The sequence below is a fragment of the Bubalus kerabau genome, chromosome 9, assembly GCF_029407905.1.
Source record: "Bubalus kerabau isolate K-KA32 ecotype Philippines breed swamp buffalo chromosome 9, PCC_UOA_SB_1v2, whole genome shotgun sequence".
NCBI lineage: Eukaryota > Metazoa > Chordata > Mammalia > Artiodactyla > Bovidae > Bubalus > Bubalus kerabau.
Window position 1 is genome coordinate 87,650,393 of NC_073632.1, and position 21,407 is coordinate 87,671,799.

The 21,407-nt window shown below is 37.1% G+C and overlaps 1 protein-coding gene across 2 annotated transcripts; it reads right to left on the bottom strand.

The window, feature by feature from the left end:
- Positions 1-1,236: 1,236 nt before the first annotated feature.
- NMBR (neuromedin B receptor) lies at positions 1,237-10,158 on the bottom strand. 2 transcript variants are annotated; one of them, XM_055534694.1, is made up of 4 exons: positions 10,052-10,158; positions 9,270-9,525; positions 4,161-4,509; positions 1,237-2,137 (listed from the first exon to the last, which is right to left on the bottom strand). In XM_055534694.1, exons 2-4 carry the CDS (start codon positions 9,503-9,505, stop codon positions 1,736-1,738), a joined length of 987 nt encoding a protein of 328 aa, XP_055390669.1. In that variant the 5' UTR covers positions 9,506-9,525; positions 10,052-10,158; the 3' UTR covers positions 1,237-1,735. The 2 variants fall into 2 exon arrangements, with proteins under 2 accessions (XP_055390669.1, XP_055390668.1); XM_055534693.1 differs by lacking the exon at positions 10,052-10,158 and having other exon boundaries at positions 9,270-9,700.
- Positions 10,159-21,407: the final 11,249 nt, after the last annotated feature.

The following is a 21,407-nucleotide window of genomic DNA, read 5'->3' on the forward strand; positions in this document are numbered from 1 at the left end:
TTAAATTATTAGATCATTATAGTTGAGATGTATGTCCTTTTAGTTTACAGCATACATGAAATTACATATACAATGATTGTATATATATTCTTATACATAGTAATATAGTATGTGTGTGTTCAGTCACTCACTCATGTCCAAGTCTTTGTGGCCCCGTGGACTGTAGCCTGCCAGGCTCCTCTGCCTATGAAATTTTCCAGGCAATATAGTGCAGTGGGGTGTCATTTCCTATTCCAGGGGATCTTCCTGACCCAAGGATTGAACCCACATCTCTTGCATCTCTTGCACTTCTTGCACTGACAGGAGGATTCTTTACCACTACTGCCACCTGGGAAGCCCAGTAATATATGATATATTTATTATATAGTGAATGTACTATATATATATGAAGCTAAAGTGACATATGCACCTTTTAACTATAAGGTCCTGAAAATTTAGAGTTTAAAAGAATAATATTATGTAATATGATGTGCATATATATTGTAATCTTTCATACATATCTATTTCTACCCTCACCTTATTATTAGCAGAAAGAATGGTTATTGATTGACCAAATATTCTCACCCTGAGACCCACGGTTCTTTAGATTTTAATGAATGATACTTGAAAGATTTATATAATACCTAGAGTCAATATAAAATTTATCTGTGATATTTTACACTTTTCTGATGAGGGACTCTCCAACTTTCCTAAAGGTTAAGAGCAGCTATTTGAGATACAAGAAAGCCAATAGAGAAAAGAGAAAGAAAGAGAGAGATGGTGGAGTAGTGAGTATGTATGTCATGGTATGGTTTTAAATCCTACCTCTCCCACATGGCTGTGGAATCCTCCTTAAGTTTCATTTTTGAAATTTTAATCCAAAATTATTGAAATAATTATGATACTATTGCAGAATAAACTATCCAAGTAGATTATATACACACTCATCTGGTGGCTATTGCAAGAAAGGATGGTTGAATTCACCAGAGTAAATGGCTGAACTCACCAGAATTATATCTCATCACAGCTACACAGAATCACCCAAATATCCAAACATTTAGCAAGGTACAATAAGATGGCCATGTCAAGTTATGAGTTATAATTTAACAATTTGGGACATATGATGCCCATTTTATATTCAAATCATATTCAGATGATATCTATTTCACTATAATACAAATGTCTTCACACCTTTTAATCACATGCTTAGAAGTTACAGATATAAATTATTTCTATAAATTATGATTAATTGCACAAAGATTTGTTCCACCTTTTGAATTTTCTATTAATTTACTCAAACAATGGATATACATACATGCACTAGTAATGAGTAAAATTCACCAGGAAAAAAATGACTTGTATTTCAAATATTTGGAGCTTGACTATTACACTCACCAGATCATTGAGTAAAAAAAAAAAAATTTATTTCATGCTCCCAAATAAAACAAATTCAAAATAAATGCCCTAGAGTTGGCTCTAGAAACAACTTCAATCTTGAAGTAATATTGACTTATACAAATATAGAGTTGCATTTTGAATCACTTTTAATGTGAGGGATACATACATTTTTAATGTCATTTAAAGTCTTGTTCAGAGAAAAATGGTAACAATGTTTGTTTTGCGTTTTCTGAGTCAATTGTGAAATCCTTTAATGAATTAGCTGAGATTTGCTAAGAAAAATAATAGCTCAGTTCTGTTCTACTCAACAGAAATACAAGAGTACTTTCTTTTCAGGTAGTGAGTTGAATGGACAAAATCACAGTGCCATTTCCTGCTTCACACTGTGCTCATTTAGTAATACAGAACTGGTCACCACGTTCTTAGCATTGCTTTTCAGGGAGGTCATGCGCACTGCAGAGGAACTGAGTAGGTAGCTGGTGGATCTCTCTCCATAGGACTTCCTTCCACAACAGAGCTGACTATTGAAATGTCTCCTGAAGCTTTCACTGAGCAAATAAAGAGCAAATGGATTGACACAGGAATTGCAAAAGCTCAGAACCCGGGCAACCAAGGTGACAATCATGTGACCTAGAGACGGGTCAATCTTGTTATAGTTGAAAGACCTGTACATGTAAAGGATGTGATTTGGAAACCAACAGAAGATGAAGCAGCCCACAAAGACCAGCACGATTTTGGCCAGGCGTTTCCGTGTTTCCATCTGCAAATATAAAGAAATAGTCCCTCTGATTAAAATGAAAATGGAGGCAGCCACATTCTAAAACACACTGTGTTCGAAAGATGTAAAACTCAGCCATAGCATGCAAATGCACCCAAAAGCACAAAAACGATTTTCCTTGCCAAGATAATGACTTTAACAATTTGATGTAGCCTATTTTGGTCATTTCACTATTTTCACTTTAAAATGTTTGACAGTTTATAAAAGGCTACGTTCATGTTAAAACTGTGATCTTAAAAATTTCTTAACTTTTCCTTTTGCTTCAAGCCTTATCACAATCACTATAAACATAAATCATTTCTGTTTGTATTAAACTCATTGAATTAAAAAAACCACAGAATAAATTCAAGCTTAAAAAATTTTAAATCAGAGTATTTTAAATAAGAAAAGTTGATCTATTGAAATAGGGCATGACTTTTTAAAAATCCTATCCACACACACACAGAAAAAAACTTGAAATTTAATTTAAACTCCAGCCTCTCATAAATCAAAACCATCTGATATAACTGTTATTTCTATAAACATTATTATGTTAGACTACATACCCTTAAAATAAAAACACTTTCTTTTCATAAAATTCACCTAGTATGTTTAGTGTTTTATAGGAAGGTCTTCAGGAATGTGATAAATAGACAAAATTCAAATATGAGACAGTAATCTTTTTAAATCTAAAAATCATTTTCTAACATCTAGAGCCCCAAGTTTAGCTCACATTTGTCTAATTTGTATGAATATTTAAATAAGGCAACATGAAAGTGAAGACATAATTTATCAAGAAATTTATAGTAGACAAGATATTTTCTGAGCTAAAACTATTGGTAATTGACTAGAATATGCCAGGGAAGTCTGGAAAGATTTAGGATTAAAACAGATCTGACACTGGGAGTAAGTAGTGGTGAATGATAAACAAAAGTGTAAGTGAGAAGGAGTCTAGATCAGGAAGCAGAATGTGGTGCTCTGGATATAGTCCAGTAGCATCAATTAGACAACTTGGATGGATTAGGAAAGTGAATGTGAAGCTTCCATTACTAAGCATGGGCCTCCATAGCAGGTTGAGCCTAGGTGCCAGAATTTCACTGCAGTATACATTTATTTACTATTTACTTATTGGAAAAGCTATAAAGTTGAATTAGACCAAGTGTGACCTTGGCACCAGCCCGCCCTCTGCTCCCTTTCACTCTTGTTTTGAGGCCCTCTGTTCCCAGTCTCCTGCTTTGGTGTTCTAACCAAACCTCACCCCCCGTCCCCGGGTAGTGTCCTAGTCCTTTTCTGATGTAAACTTCCCCCAGACTTTCTGTCATCCCTTGTGGGCTAATGGGAGAAGAAACAATAATTGAATAAATATATACTCAAAATGTGACTCAGATGGTAAAGAATCCACCTGCAATACAGAAGACCTGGGTTTGATCCCTGTGTCAGGAAGATCCATAGGGTCACAAATAGTCAGACACAACTGAAGCAACTTAGTACACACACATACTTAAAATGTGAAATTTTTTCTGGTTTGTTATGTGTTTCTTTGCATAAACATTTGCATGTAAAGAAAAGCCATCAGAGACATTCTAACAGGCATGTTCAGGTGTCAGATAAATTGGACCTCAGTGGACTTTAGCTAAGCTGCTGCTGCTGCTAAGTCGCTTCAGTCATGTCCGACTCTGTGTAACCCCATAGACGGCAGCCCACTAGACTCCACCATCCCTGGGATTCTCCAGGCAAGAACACTGGAGTGGGTTGCCATTTCCTTCTCCAATGCATGAAAGTGAAAAGTGAAAGTGAAGTTGCTCGGTCATGTCCGACTCGTAGCGACCCCACGGACTGCTGAGACATGGCCACAAAATAGAGACCCCTGTCTCCAACATCCCTTCTAGTTCAGGCTACTGCATGTCCCAGTGTCCTCTTACTGTTCTAATCATTCCTGGTATTGAAAGCCCATGAACTAGAACTCAAAATAGCACTGACTGCTTCTCACCAGCATGCCCTCAACATACACACCTACAGAGCTTACCTGTTTTTTGGTATGTTCATTGTATTCTCCTGGAAGATTATGTGCACTTTTAATTAAGGTCTTTGCAATGTGATAATAATAAACACTTATGATAACAAGTGGTATGAGGAAGTAGACCAAGAAGATGAGCACTGAATGAATCTTTGGATGTAATTCATCCGTCTGAGGATAGGGTATACACGCTGTGAAGCTGCCGTTATCCAAGCTGCCAATGCGTGCCACTTGGGAAAATATGGCTTCGGGAATAGCCAACAGCACGGAGACCACCCAGATGCCCACGGCCTTCACGCAGGTCCACAGCACTGCCCCTGATGTCTGGATATCCATGGGGTTTACAATGGCTCTGTACCTGGGCAGACAGTACATCTCAAATTACTCTCTTAAGAAAGAAAAATTAAAAAGAGAAAGGAAAAGACAGAGAGATTTTACTAAGATGCCAACCTGTTTACCATAACTAAGACATGGAAGCAACCTAGATGTCCATCAGCAGAGGAATGGATAAAGAAGATATGGTACAGATACACAATGGAATACCACTCAGCCATTAAAAAGAGTGAAATAATGCCACTTGCAGCAACATGGACGGACCTAGAGATTGTCACACTGAGTTAACAAAGTCAGACAGAGAAGGAGAAATATATGACCTCCCTTTTATAAAGAATTTTTAAAAAATAACAAATAAACTTATTTACAAAACAGAAATAGACTTAGAGAATGAAAAAAAAATTTTTTTTACACTTAGTAATGTAAAAAAAAAAAATGAATTGTGGTTTCCAGGATTAAGGATGAGAGGAAGGAAAGGAATTGACATGTACACACCACTATATTTAAAATGGATAACCAACAAGAACTGACTGTATAGCACAGGGGACTCTACTCAATGTTATGTGGCAGCCTGGATGGGAGGGGGTTTGGGGGAGAATGGATACATGTATATGTATGGCTGAGTCCCTTTGCTGTTTATCTGAAACTATCACAACATGGTTAATTGGCTATACTCCACTATAAAATAAATATTTTAAGTTTTTTTAAACAGAGAGAGGTGCCAACACCTCATTATTCCCAAGCTGTAATGTAGTGTGTGGAATAACTAAGAACCCTGGTGTCTCTCTGTCCACAAGTCATTCCACTGCTTATGAGCACAGAAAAGATGAGAAAAATATTTTAAATTGTCATTTCCCAAACTTCAATAATTTGCTTACATCCTTCACCAGTATTTTCTCCATCTACACATACTGCAGGTATTATCATATATTGAAATTTTTAATTAAATGATTTTATTTCCAATTACTACTGCAAGTATGATAACACATAATCATAAAATATAAAATGTTCACAAAATAGTATTATTAAAATTTACCTGAATACTTTTCTAGAGCTTCTGAGGTTGGGTCTCCTACCTTTTTTTTCCCCTAAGGACATTGAGAAACCTCAGAGAAGAATTTAGACTGGGGTTTTCTCCCTAATTTAGTCATAAGGATAGAAAGAACTGGAAATGGAATAGCATTCTGTCTTTATAGCTTAAATTTCTTTAATGTCAAGACCTCATGAAGTCTTTTCCCACCTAATACCATCATAGTGGTAAATGAACCACACTCCAGGACACAATAGCTTAAACACCTCATTCAATTACACATGACTATTAAGTAAGTTAATAATAATGCAAAAAGAACAAAATCATATGTAAATCTCAAATTACTTATATCTATCTTTAAAAGCATTTCAGGGTACCCATATACCTAGGATTTTAACAAAATACAGAAAAAAGTGATTTTAGTCAAACAAATTAGCATTGTTATTTCATCTCTGATATCCTTTAGAATATCACTTAAGATCTTTTTCTGCATCTGTAAGTTGGGGATAAAAACATCTCCCTCAACGTTTTGTGATTAGAAAAACTGTACAGAGTGCCTATTACAATGCCTGGCACCTAGCAGTTAGTTACCATGCCATGATCTTGTGCCTTCTCTTTATTTATGTTTGAGTTAGTCTGATATTTCAAAAAGTCAGAATAGTTTAAGCTACAAAACAAGCAGATAAAGTCTCCCTCTGAGGTTCTGTAAGAATTCATCCCATTGCCCATAGGAGAGGAGCAGCTCCCAACCTCAATAAAATAGTCTTTCTCCTTCCTGACTTGCACCAGGTGTCATTTCCAGACCCTCAACAGGAAAGTGGCAGTTCACATTTTCATCTAGAAGGTCTTCCCAAGAAACATACAGAAATGAAAGCAAAGCAACAACAAGCAGCTTCAACTCCAAATTTAATGAAGTTGCAAACACGATACAGACTTTGCACGTGGCAGAACTCAACAGGCATGAGTTTCTTTCTCCTATTCTGATTAACTGAATGTTCTTCCAAAACTGAAAGAATTACAATCAGTAACTAGAATGAGCTAATGTATCTTCTTTTCTAAACTTTATCAGATGAATGCATTCAAATAGGTTGGTTTGTTTTTCAAATCAGAGAGCACTGAGTGCTACAAAGAAAAGTTAGAAGTCTCTCATTCCATCTCTGGTCCCACTCCTGAGTTAAAACAAATTTCAAATCATTACCTCCTTACGTCCAAGAAATGTATTTCTGCCATTGTCTCTTGAATTAAATATTACAGACATTAGCTCTTGACATCCTGTTATGATATTTAAAGATTTTCTTTCTTATACCACCTTTATTCTTCTCATTCCTAACTTCCTGATTTAGTAAGATATATTACATTTTTACAAGATAGTCAATGCAGTATTATTATGGCTAAACAAATATTGCTTACTGCAGAGTTAAGTAGTATATTATGATGATGTGTTAAACTTAACTTTTCAGTCTGCTATTAAATAGGAAAAGCCATTAAGAATTTCTTATACCAGGGAAAGTAATAACGCATCTTAATGATGAAGAGTCCAGGTTTTGAATTGGGTTCAGACAATGGTTTCATCACTGTGAGGTTGTGGAAATGTTGCTTAATTTCAAGTCTTAATTTTCTTCACTTTGAAATGGTAATAATTACAGTGCCTATTTCATAGTGTTGTGAGGATAAGAAACAAAAAAAAAAATTTAGCACAGTACTAAGGGCAATTAATCTTACACCTATCTCCAAATCCACAAGAAATTAAAATGTTCAGTGAGATGAAGTATGAGGAGGTTAATTACTAATCAACACTTGATTATTATGTTCTGGAAGAAAAACAGAAGTGTAAACGTGTAACAAAACATTTCCAAACCATTTGAAGCGTATATTGGAATGTACTATGTAATTTCACCACTAGTAATTCCAGTTCCTTGATTTAAATTTTCAAAATGCACACCGAGCAGCAAGAGTAGGCTCTGGACCACACAGAAGAGGCAACCAACTTTATGCTGTTATTAAAGTACCCACACTATGTTTACAAAGTACGTGATACACATAAACTAAAAAAAGTCAGTAAATATATAAAGAATAGCATTTTCTCTTTTGTCAAAGTCAATTTTCCAATCTCCAAGACAGTAGATTGAGAAAAGTAGTATGAAATAAACTCAAGCCCTATGTCTGGCTACTGATATCACTTTTAAAAATGAAAGCATAGAGTAACTATTATAATGATAGCTCTTCGTTAAGTTTTATTCTAATCACTAAGAATTTTTTCACATTCTAATTAAAATGGATTCCATGAAGAAGGGCAACTAAACTAAAAAGTCACATTTTCTTCTGATATACAAAAAAGTGTTTTAAAAGATAATACTGAATAGAAATGGTCATAGAAACAAAATGAGATGCATAACTTACTCAAAGTCACCCATCTTTATAGGAATGTGGTTTTAGAAAGAATACATTACACAAACTAAAAGGTCAGTAGTATTTGGTTTAAAAGACAATGGCTCTCAACTTTCTATTGAATATTGTCTTTTCATCAATGAAGATTAACTTCTCAATGCCAAAGTGATGTAAAGGTATTCTTACAAATGCCAGGAAATTTAGATGGACTCATTTTTCATTAATAATTTAAAATGTAAATTAAAGTGAAGGATCATGAACACCACCTTAATCATTCAAGTTAAATTGTTTATCTAAACAGTTTAAGTCAACAACCCACTCCTAAGGAAATTTGACCAGGATCCATGCAGTGATGTCTAATTACACATTTCTCCCCACACCCATCCAGATATTCTTCCTGCTTAAATTCCCCAAATCACGATTGTAGAGAGTCTGGGATAGGGTACTGGACCAAGAGTCAACAGGACTGGATTCTCCTCCCAGGCCTGCCTGGGCTTCAATATCCTCATCTGAAAAATAACACAGTTGAACTAGTTGATCCATAAGGTAGAATAACAGACCTTTCCCACTCTTGAAATATATGGAAAGAAGATTTTATATCAAAGATGTATTTTCCAGCACTGTTTTAAGATACTAAAACTTAGTATCTTACCTGTTGGTAGGAGGAAAAAAATCATATCACTGGACTTCAGGTAATAAAACTAGAAGAATGTATAAAGTCATGTCTGAAGAACATGTACTATTCTAGATGTTTTTGCTTCAAATAAATAGCAGCATTTAGCTAGTCATTGAAATAAGTCTTCTCCTTATTTGGAAAAAAAAATCAAAATCAAACACTTTCCTGGTATTAAGGCAGACAGTCTTATCTATCAGGTTATTAAACTACTGAATAAGGAAAGTGCACCTCTAAGTTTTTAGGGACACACCAAAAGCTTCTACAGGATTGTTGCACATCTATTCTATAGCTTTTCTATGAAATGGATAATGAAGATCCCCAAAGTGTGTGTGACTCAATGGACATGAGTTTGAGCATACTCAGGGAGATAGCGAAGGAGAGGGAAGCCTGGTGGTGCTGCAGTTCATTGGGTCGCAAGAGCTCACACACGACTTAGCCACTAAACAACAACAAAGTGTGTGGAAGGGAAAGGCGAGGCTGTGCAATTTTAAACTAATGCAAATATTTTTAAAATAATGATTTTCTTATTTTATTTTCAAGCTTCACATCTCTGTCCATTTTAACTCCTTTTACTCTAATCCTCTGATAGAGTCTCTCTCCCCCTCTCCCCTCTTCCTCCCTGCCCTTCTCTTACCCCTCCTTGCCCAGGTACACTTCCGCCCCTCTCCACGGCCGCGGCCTCTGCCCTTACCTGTCGGCACTGAGGGCAGTGAGCGTGAACACGGACACCCCCACGGAGGTGAGCTGGATCACCGGGATAAGTTTGCAGCCCACCTTCCCGAACATCCACTCGTCGAAGAAGTAGCGCGAGGCATCCACCGGGACGCAGGTGAGCAGCAACAGCACGTCCCCAGCGGCCAGGTTAGAGATGAAGATGTTGGGGACGCTCCTCATGGCGCTGTTGGTGATGAAGATCTTCACCAACATGATGTTGCCCAGCAAGCCCACTGTGATGATGAGCAGGTAGAGGGACGGGATCACACAGCGGATCACCAACTCCGCAGTGGTCCCGTCCGGGGCGGGTAGGAAATCCCTTTCCGACATCCCTGGAACGAAACCGCTCCGATTCCCGCCCGCGGGCTGGGAGAGGTTGGAAAGAGACTCGGGTGGCATGGTCTCTTTTCCAGGAGAGTTCACTGGAGTTTCCGTGCGGCCAGGTGCCCAGAAGAGTGCAACTCACTCTTAGGCTGAATGGATTTCCCTCCCGCCAGGGCAAGCTTCCCTCCCGCGAGGATCGGGTCACACCGCCTGGTCCCCAGGGAGACCCGGCGGGTGAGAAGTGTCCACAGGCTCCAGCCCTTCACTTTTAGAAGGGGCGCGTTGGCTCCTGCTGGCTCCGAATTTAAAAAAGAAAAAAAAAGCAAAGCAGTTGAGTCTTTGTTCCAGTCCTCAATGGACTGTCCTCGCTTCTAGCTAGCGGAGAATAACCCTTTTGTGAATAAAGAGTTATCGCTCTGGAATTAATTGAAGTACCTGTCAGACTTTTCGCGGGGAAGGCAGGAAGTCATCCTGTCGCTATCCAGCCGCTGAAACACTAGGAACTAGCAGCGGTGCGGTTGGCACTTTGCTGGTCCCACAGCTTTGCTCTTGTTCCTGCAGTTCCTGCAGTGTTGTGTGGGATTGGAGGGGCTCCGAGTCCTTTCTCTCGCGGGACCTCCCTCTATAGATCCATCCTTACCCGCCTCTAAGCAGAAAGCCCCCAGACAGAAGTTTGTGAACCTCTGAAGATTTGGGGGCTGAGCTGGTGAGTCCCTGATCCTCTCATACTGAATTTAGGAAAGAAAAGGAGTGACAAAGGAGGAAGTAAATGAATGGTAGTCCCTCACTACTTTTCTTCCTTGATCCACTTTTCTCACTCCAAGGATAGAAACTCTTTCCTATAGTCAGCATATCGTTTTTTTAACTTACATTTCATTGAAATAAGATGACACCACCCTTATGGCAGAAAGTGAAGAGGAACTAAAAAGCCTCTTGATGAAAGTGAAAGAGGACAGTGAAAAGGTTGGCTTAAAGCTCAACATTCAGAAAACTAAGATCATGGCATCTGTCCCATCACTTCATGGAAATAGATGGGGAAACAGTGGAAACAGTGTCAGACTTTATTTTGGGGTGGGCTCCAAAATCACTGCAGATGGTAATTGCAGCCATGAAATTAAAAGACGCTTACTCCTTGGAAGGAAATTTATGACCAACCTAGATAGCATATTCAAAAGCAGAGACATTACTTTGCCAACAAAGGTCCATCTAGTCAAGGCTATGGTTTTTCCAGTGGTCATGTATGGGTGTAAGAGTTGGACTGTGAAGAAAGCTGAGCACCGAAGAATTGATGCTTTTGAACTGTGTGTTGGACAAGACTCTTGAGAGTCCCTTGGACTGCAAGGAGATCCAACCAGTCCATTCTAAAAGAGATCAGTCCTGGGTGTTCATTGGAAGGACTGATGCTAAAGCTGAAACTCCAGTACTTTGGCCACCTTATGTGAAGAGTTGACTCACTGGAAAAGACTCTGATGCTGGGAGGGATTGGGGGCAGGAGGAGAAGAGGACGACAGAGGATGATATGGTTGGATGGCATCATTGATTCGATGGACGTGAGTTTGAGTGAACTCCGGGAATTGGTGATGGACAGGGAGGCCTGGCATGCTGCAATTCATGGGGTCACAAAGAGTCGGACATGACTGAGAGACTGAACTGAACTGAACTGAAGGTACACAATTCTTAAATGTACAGATCAGATATACACCATTCAGAACCTACAATCTAACCACTATCCCCCAATGTAATCACTGTTGTCTGCCTTTTATCATCTGAAACAAGTTTACCTATTTTTGAGCATCATATAAGTGGAATTATAAAGTGTCTAACCATGTGTTAAACACTTCTCTGGGCTTCCCTGGTAGCTCAGCTGGTAAAGAACCTACCTGCAATGCGGGAGATCCCAGTTTGATTCCTAGGTTGGGAAGATCCCCTGGAGAAGTGATAGGCTACCCCCTCCAGTATTCTTGGGCTTCCCTAGTGGCTCAGATAGTAAAGAATCTGCTTGTAATGCAGGAGGCCTGGGTTCGATCCCTGGGGAGGGAAGATCCCCCTAGAAGGCATGGCAACCCACTCCAGTATTCTTGCCTGGAGAATTCCATGGACAGAGGACACTGGCAGGCTCCTCTGGGATCATAGAGAGTCCATGGGGTCCCAGGGTCAGACACAACTGAGTGACTTTCACCTACTTACTCTGAGCCAGCTTATTTTACTCAACATTATATCTGTGAGGTCCACCCATGCTTTTGTTTATAGCATTTTTCATTGCTGTATAGTATTCTAGTATAAATATACCATTGTCTGAATATCCCTTCTAATGTTGCTTGACGTTTGGATTCTTTCTAGCTTTAGCTAACTTGAATAATGTTTCTGAAAATATTATTGTGCCTGTTTTCTGGTGCATATTTGAATTCCAATGTGGATTTGCTAGGTCACAGTGATTAAGAATGTTCAACTTGAGCAGAAATTAACAATTTTTCAAAGTGAATTCCAAGGTTTTCTTCTTTTTTTTTTTATTTTTTATTTTTTTATTTTTTTTCATCATTTATCTTTGCATTTTATTTTTTTTAATTTTATTTTATTTTTTAAACTTTACATAACTGTATTAGATTTGCCAAATATCAAAATGAATCCGCCACAGGTATACATGTGTTCCCCATCCTGAACCCTCTTCCCTCCTCCCTCCCCATTCCATCCCTCTGGGTCGTCCCAGTGCACCAGCCCCAAGCATCCAGTATCATGCATCAAACCTGGACTGGCAACTCGTTTCATACATGATATTTTACATGTTTCAATGCCATTCTCCCAAATCTTCCCACCCTCTCCCTCTCCCACAGAGTCCATAAGACTGTTCTATACATCAGTGTCTCTTTTGCTGTCTCGTACACAGGGTTATTGTTACCATCTTTCTAAATTCCATATATATGCCTTAGTATACTGTATTGGTGTTTTTCTTTCTGGCTTACTTCACTCTGGATAATAGGCTCCAGTTTCATCCACCTCATTAGAACTGATTCAAATGTATTCTTTTTAATGGCTGAATAATACTCCATTGTGTATATGTACCACAGCTTTCTTATCCATTCATCTGCTGATGGACATCTAGGTTGCTTCCATGTCCTGGCTATTATAAAGAGTGCTGCGATGAACATTGGGGTACTCGTGTCTCTTTCCCTTCTGGTTTTCTCAGTGTGTATGCCCAGCAGTGGGATTGCTGGATCATAAGGCAGGTCTATTTCCAGTTTTTTAAGGAATCTCCACACTGTTCTCCATAGTGGCTGTACTAGTTTGCATTCCCACCAACAGTGTAAGAGGGTTCCCTTTTCTCCACATCCTCTCCAGCATTTATTACTTGTAGACTTTTGGATCGCAGCCATTCTGACTGGTGTGAAATGGTACCTCATAGTGGTTTTGATTTGCATTTCTCTGATAATGAGTGATGTTGAGCATCTTTTCATGTGTTTGTTAGCCATCTGTATGTCTTCTTTGGAGAAATGTCTATTTAGTTCTTTGGCCCATTTTTTGATTGGGTCATTTATTTTTCTGGGGTTGAGCTGTAGGAGTTGCTTGTATATTCTCGAGATTAGTTGTTTGTCAGTGGCTTCATTTGCTATTATCTTCTCCCATTCTGAAGGCTGTCTTTTCACCTTGCTAATAGTTTCCTTTGATGTGCAGAAGCTTTTAAGGTTAATTAGGTCCCATTTGTTTATTTTTGCTTTTATTTCCAATATTCTGGGAGGTGGGTCATAGAGGATCCTGCTGTGATGTATGTCAGAGAGTGTTTTGCCTATGTTCTCCTCTAGGAGTTTTATAGTTTCTGGTCTTACGTTTAGATCTTTAATCCATTTTGAGTTTATTTTTGTGTATGGTGTTAGAAAGTGTTCTAGTTTCATTCTTTTACAAGTGGTTGACCAGAGTTCCCAGCACCACTTGTTAAAGAGATTGTCTTTAATCCATTGTATATTCTTGCCTCCTTTGTCAAAGATAAGGTGTCCATATGTGCGTGGATTTATCTCTGGGCTTTCTATTTTGTTCCATTGATCTATATTTCTGTCTTTGTGCCAGTACCATACTGTCTTGATAACTGTGGCTTTGTAGTAGAGCCTGAAGTCAGGTAGGTTGATTCCTCCAGTTCCATTCTTCTTTCTCAAGATCGCTTTGGCTATTCGAGGTTTTTTGTTTTTTCCATACAAATTGTGAAATTATTTGTTCTAGCTCTGTGAAGAATGCTGTTGGTAGCTTGATAGGGATTGCATTGAATCTATAGATTGCTTTGGGTAGTATACTCATTTTCACTACATTGATTCTTCCAATCCATGAACATGGTATATTCCTCCATCTGTTAGTGTCCTCTTTGATTTCTTTCACCAGTGTTTTATAGTTTTCTATATATAGGTCTTTAGATTCTTTAGGTAGATATATTCCTAAGTATTTTATTCTTTCCGTTGCAATGGTGAATGGAATTGTTTCCTTAATTTCTCTTTCTGTTTTCTCATTATTAGTGTATAGGAATGCAAGGGATTTCTGTGTGTTGATTTTATATCCTGCAACTTTACTATAGTCATTGATTAGTTCTAGTAATTTTCTGGTGGAGTCTTTAGGGTTTTCTATGTAGAGGATCATGTCATCTGCAAACAGTGAGAGCTTTACTTCTTCTTTTCCAATTTGGATTCCTTTCATTTCTTTTTCTGTTCTGATTGCTGTGGCCAAAACTTCCAAAACTATGTTGAATAGTAATGGTGAAAGTGGGCACCCTTGTCTTGTTCCTGACTTTAGAGGAAATGCTTTCAATTTTTCACCATTGAGGATAATGTTTGCTGTGGGTTTGTCATATATAGCTTTGATTATGTTGAGGTATGTTCCTTCTATTCCTGCTCTCTGGAGAGTTTTTATCATAAATGGATGTTGAATTTTGTCAAAGGCTTTCTCTGCATCTATTGAGATAATCATATGGTTTTTATTTTTCAATTTGTTAATGTGGTGTATTACATTGATTGATTTGCGGATATTGAAGAATCCTTGCATCCCTGGGATAAAGCCCACTTGGTCATGGTGTATGATCTTTTTAATGTGTTGTTGGATTCTGATTGCTAGAATTTTGTTAAGGAGTTTTGCATCTATGTTCATCAGTGATATTGGCCTGTAGTTTTCTTTTTTTGTGGGATCTTTGTCAGGTTTTGGTATTAGGGTGATGGTGGCCTCACAGAATGAGTTTGGAAGTTTACCATCCTCTGCAATTTTCTGGAAGAGTTTGAGCAGGATAGGTGTTAGCTCTTCTCTAAATTTTTGGTAGAATTCAGCTGTGAAGCCATCTGGACCTGGGCTTTTGTTTGCTGGAAGATTTTTGATTACAGTTTCAATTTCCGTGCTTGTGATGGGTCTGTTAAGATTTTCTATTTCTTCCTGGTCGAGTTTTGGAAAGTTGTACTTTTCTAAGAATTTGTCCATTTCTTCCTCGTTGTCCATTTTATTGGCATATAATTGTTGATAGTACTCTCTTATGATCCTTTGTATTTCTGTGTTGTCTGTTGTGATCTCTCCATTTTCATTTCTAATTTTATTGATTTGATTTTTCTCCCTTTGTTTCTTGATGAGTCTGGCTAATGGTTTGTCAATTTTATTTATCCTTTCAAAGAAGCAGCTTTTGGTTTTGTTGATTTTTGCTATGGTCTCTTTTGTTTCTTTTGCATTTATTTCTGCTCTAATTTTTAAGATTTCTTTCCTTCTAATAACCCTGGGGTTCTTCATTTCTTCCTTTTCTAGTTGCTTAGGTGTAGAGTTAGGTTATTTATTTGACTTTTTTCTTGTTTCTTGAGGTGTGCCTGTATTGCTATGAACTTTCCCCTTAGGACTGCTTTTACCGTGTCCCACAGGTTTTGGGTTGTTGTGTTTTCATTTTCATTCGTTTCTATGCACATTTTGATTTCTTTTTTGATTTCTTCTGTGATTTGTTGGTTATTCAGCAGCGTGTTGTTCAGCCTCATATGTTGGATTTTTTAATAGTTTTTCTCCTGTAATTGAGATCTAATCTTACTGCATTGTGGTCAGAAAAGATGCTTGGAATGATTTCAATTTTTTTGAATTTACCAAGGCTAGCTTTATGGCCCAGGATGTGATCTATCCTGGAGAAGGTTCCATGTGCGCTTGAGAAGAAGGTGAAATTCATTGTTTTGGGATGAAATGTCCTATAGATATCAATTAGGTCTAACTGGTCTATTGTATCATTTAAAGTTTGTGTTTCCTTGTTAATTTTCTGTTTAGTTGATCTATCCATAGGTGTGAGTGGGGTATTAAAGTCTCCCACTATTATTGTGTTATTGTTAATTTCTTCTTTCATACTTGTTAGCATTTGTCTTACATACTGCGGTGCTCCCGTGTTGGGTGCATATGTATTTATAATTGTTATATCTTCTTCTTGGATTGATCCTTTGATCAATATGTAGTGACCATCTTTGTCTCTTTTCACAGTCTTTGTTTTAAAGTCTATTTTATCTGATATGAGTATTGCTACTCCTGCTTTCTTTTGGTCCCTATTTGCATGGAAAATCTTTTTCCAGCCCTTCACTTTCAGTCTGTATGTGTCCCCTGTTTTGAGGTGGGTCTCTTGTAGACAACATATGTAGGGGTCTTGTTTTTGTATCCATTCAGCCAGTCTTTGTCTTTTGATTGGGGCATTCAACCCATTTAAGTTTAAGGTAATTACTGATAAGTATGACCCCGTTGCCATTTACTTTATTGTTTTGGGTTCGAATTTATACACCGTTTTTGTGTTTCCTGTCTAGAGAATATCCTTTAGTATTTGTTGGAGAGCTGGTTTGGTGGTGCAGAATTCTCTCAGCTTTTGCTTGTCTGAAAAGCTTTTGATTTCTCCTTCATACTTGAATGAGATCCTTGCTGGGTACAATAATCTGGGCTGTAGGTGATTTTCTTTCATCATTTTAAGTATGTCTTGCCATTCCCTCCTGGCTTGAAGAGTTTCTTTTGAAAGATCAGCTGTTATCCTTATGGGAATTCCCTTGTGTGTTATTTGTTGTTTTTCCCTTGCTGCTTTTAATATTTGTTCTTTGTATTTGATCTTTGTTAATTTGATTACTATGTGTCTTGGGGTGTTTCGCCTTGGGTTTATCCTGTTTGGGACTCTCTGGGTTTCTTGGACTTGGGTGATTATTTCCTTCCCCATTTTAGGGAAGTTTTCAACTATTATCTCCTCAAGTATTTTCTCATGGTCTTTCTTTTTGTCTTCTTCTTCTGGGATCCCTATGATTCGAATGTTGTAGCGTTTAATGTTGTCCTGGAGGTCTCTGAGATTGTCCTCGTTTCTTTTAATTCGTTTTTCTTTTATCCTCTCTGATTCATTTATTTCTACCATTCTATCTTCTAATTCACTAATCCTATCTTCTGCCTCTGTTATTCTACTATTTGTTGCCTCCAGAGTGTTTTTAATTTCACTTATTGCATTATTCATTATATATTGACTCTTTTTTATTTCTTCTAAGTCCTTGTTAAACCTTTCTTGCATCTTCTCAATCTTTGCCTCCATGCTATTTATCTGTGATTCCATTTTAATTTCAAGATTTTGGATCAATTTCACTATCATTATTCGGAATTCTTTATCAGGTAGATTCCCTATCTCTTCCTCTTTTGTTTGGTTTGGTGGGCATTTATCCTGTTCCTTTATCTGCTGGGTATTCCTCTGTCTCTTCATCTTGTTTAAATTGCTGAGTTTGGGGTGTCCTTTCTGTATTCTGGCAGTTTGTGGAGTTCTCTTTATTGTGGCGTTTCCTCGCTGTGTGTGGGTTTGTACAGGTGTCTTGTCAAGGTTTCCTGGTTAGGGAAGCTTGTGTCAATGTTCTGGTGGATGAAGCTGTATTTCTTCTCTCTCCTTTCGAAGAGTTGGGCTGCTTTTCTGGGTGCCTGATGTCCTCTGCCGGCATTCAGAAGTTGTTTTGTGGAATTTACTTGACGTTTAAATGCTCTTTTGATGAATTTGTGGGGGAGAAAGTGTTCTCCCCGTCCTACTCCTCCGCCATCTTGGCTCTTTTTCTTCTTTTGCATGTCTATGACTGAGCAATTTCACCCCTATGTATATACTCAATATATATCTGATACTGATACAGTGTTTTAAATAGAATGTCACAAAGAACAAAATAACTTCCCAAATTCACACCATTTGAGTCTAATGTAAACCTTTCAGAAGTGGCACAGTTCTGAAGTTAACTAAGTAACACTTTTCACATTAGGAAATAAACATTTGGCTAGTTCTTGATTAAAGGATAAAATTGTATGATAACAACAAAATTGGTCAAGGACTGCCTATAATGATCTAATGTGATGAAATGTGCCAAGCCATTTGTAAAATTTAAGTAATTTTTTTCAGATATTGCTGACCAAGAATAGCATTTAATTATCATAATTTAATTAGACAAGGTAAACATTTGCATTATAATCAATTTTATATTTTTCTAACTCAGTTACAAGTCCTAATTATACTCTTCTTGGATTTCATTACTTAAAACAGTCTGTTACTGAAGTTAGCTAAATAGAATGTTTATATAATACATTTGAATATGTGTTAATGAACTTTATATATCATAGATAGCAAAGCAATTAATATTACATGTAAGTTGAAAATGTCTCTAGGAATTTTATCTTGTTATTTAAGTTTTTACTTAGCATCCAATCTCATTATGCAAAATAAGTAAACTAAAACCAATCGTCTAAACTCTGAAATCTCTCAGCCTTTCAAATTGCAACTATCCATTTTAGCCTATTTTATATGAAAATATATTGTAGTTTAAATTGCTCTATGCATAGTTTTATTCTCTTCTGATTGTATTTGGACAATATTAATGATTTAGACAAGAAAAATGTCTAGTCTAAAACTGGATTAAAAAATAGCCAATTGCCTAGAATTGCAGAAATAAGGCATCTGAATTATTGATCTTTTCCACTCAAGTGAATCCTTATGCATTTACTCAAAGGCTTGGGTTGTGGAAGTAAAGAGTATAATAAATGTGTAAATAATGATGACTGTCCTAATATTTTATTAAAATATGTTACAAATCTATTACATTATGTATGAATTATTTTAATACATCACAAGTTACATATAGGTACATGAGTGTTGTCTCGTTTGTATAGAATCAATATTATCAGAGATAAATACTACTGAAAGGACAGACATTTTTATTGAAATCATTAGGTTCTTCAGCATCATATCTAATTTAATGTGTATAAAGTTTGAATCTTAATTTTACATATGAAACAATCAAAATTCACACAGACAAAATAACTTGCTTAATTTCATAAATCACTAGTAAAACTATATTGAAGTTTCTTTCAAAACTATTTTGAAGTTTATTATATTTGACTTCAAAGTCTATTGTATTGCATTGTTCCCAGAGAATAAAATTGCCTGGAAAAAAATGTGATTTCTATATAATTGAAGGGTGTATTTTTAATACTGACATTTTCAGTGTTTTTAAAATGTATATATCACACATTTCGTTGCCTTAAATTGAACAAATACTGTTCAGAACTATATATAAATATTTCTTGCTGTTTCAAACTCATGCAAATAAGTTGGAAATCACAACCAAAAATAAGGACAAAATTCAGTCAACTGAAACTACGCCAATGATGGCACAGACAACATATAAGTAGATATGAATATTTAAAATGTTAGTAAAACCTTATTTTGTGAGTTTGAGGAGGAAGAGGGAAACTAAATTGTAAGGAGAGACATGGAGAGTATAAAAATACATATATGGAATTTATGTAAAAGAAAAGGCAATATTTGTGATGGAAAGCTTTATAGGATTAATGGCTGATCAAATAATATAGTACAGAAAGAAAAAGACTGAAAACAATGAATAAAGTATCAGAGCACTCTGGAAAAATTTCAGTGACCTAATATATCTGTAATTAGGTCATCGAAGGACAGGAAACAAAGGAAAAGGTTTCTAAATAGTTGAAGAAATAACAGCCCCAAATTTTTCAAATTTGGAGAAAGTAGATCCCAGGTAGAAGAAACATGAAGAAAATTCTACCAAGATTGAAAACTAGAAGTTTTCCCACTAAGGTCAGGAACAAGGAAAGGATGTCCTCCTTCATCACTTTTATTCAACATTGTACTACAAGTTCTAGGACTGCAATAGAAAAAAAGAAAAGCAAAGAAAATGAAAGGCATGCTGATTTGGAAGGAAGAACTAGAACAGTCCATGTTAGAGAATGGCATTTTTCTATGTAGAAAATCCAAAAATTCAACAACAAAAAACAGCTCCTCGCACTATAATAATAAGGTTGCAGAATACAAGGTTAATATATGTCAATTTATGTTTTATATACCAGCAATAAACAAGTGGAATTTTAACTAAAAATTAGAATTTCATTTACACTAGCACCCCCAAAATAAAATACTTAGGTATAAATCTGACAAAATCTGTACCAGATCTAAGATTATTAAAGCAGATGAATCCATGAGGAATGCAAAAGGACCCAAATACTGGAGACCACATCACCTGTAACCATGGTGGCCTATGGGACACCCACTGCTGCTACTGCTAAGTCACTTCAGTCATGTCCGACTCTGTGTGACCCCAGAGACGGCAGCCCACCAGGCTCCCCCGTCCCTGGGATTCTCCAAGCAAGAACATTGGAGTGGGTTGCCATTTCCTTCTCCAATGCATGAAAGTGAAAAAGTGAAAGTGAAGTCGCTCAGTCGTGTCCGACTCTTAGCGACCCCATGGACTGCAGCGCACCAGGCTTCTCCATCCATGGGATTTTCCAGGCAAGAGTACTGGAGTGGGTTGCCATTGCCTTCTCCAGGGAGACCCACAGGCACACACAAATAAAAGTATATTTGGGGGTGATCACTACCACATGAGTTTGTCTTGTCTACATTTCTGTGTAAATGTGTTTCCTAGTTTCACTCAGGCAGTTAGCATACAATGAATACGACATATATGGGAGATAAAACAAAACTGGACTACCCTGTCAAAGACACCATTACAGGAAATGAGACTAGGCACAGAGAAATCAGCACAAACAGAATTCACCTTTAATGAAAAGAGATGTTCAAAGGATAAAAGCTTCTTGCAAAAATATTCAGCCCCATGATATCTTATTTTAGGGAGAAGGCAAATGATAGGAAGCTTCTCAGTCTGGTAAAGAAGCTTTAACTAAATCTCTTCCAAAGGGAAGAACTGTTAAGACAATGTGAGTGAACAAAATAGTGGGAAGGAGCTTGTGCTCCAAATCAAACAGGGATTTTAGATATATTATTACAAATAGAAGCTGAAGTAGCCCAGGATGGGAGGACTATGTCTGGAATGACATCACAGACATTCACCCTGTGAAACCCCTGTAATTGGTGAAAATTATAAACAAACATAAATAATCACCTAATGTCTCCAGAAATTTTTCAAGACACATACAGCAATTAAAAAAATATCTTTCAATATTATCTACTAAATCAGTGAAAACATCCAAACTCTGACATTTGAGACTCAATCCTTTTTTTCTATCCCCACACTAAGCTCAGACTGACATTGACCCTCTCCAAGTGGGAGCAGCCAAGAACACAGGGCTCCCTCTCGCCCCAGAAGAGAAACAGATCATTAAGTGCCATGAAGAACCATGGTAACATGACAGTCACACAAAAAAAGACAATTCTTCAGAAACTAGATTTAAAGTCATAGACTATTATGATCTAACTGATAAAGAACTTAAGACAGCCACCATGAACAAACTCAATAAGCTACAAGAAAACTCAGATGTTCAGTAAGCTCAGGAATAA

Coding starts and splice junctions, on each gene's coding strand:
- NMBR (XM_055534693.1), bottom strand. CDS start 9,691: ATGCCACCCGAGTCTCTTTCCAACCTCTCCCAGCCCGCGGGCGGGAAT. Junction 4,510..9,269: donor ACTGCCCTCAGTGCCGACAG/GTAAGGGCAGAG, acceptor CTGTCTGCCCAG/GTACAGAGCCATTGTAAACC. Junction 2,138..4,160: donor ATGAACATACCAAAAAACAG/GTAAGCTCTGTA, acceptor TTATATTTGCAG/ATGGAAACACGGAAACGCCT.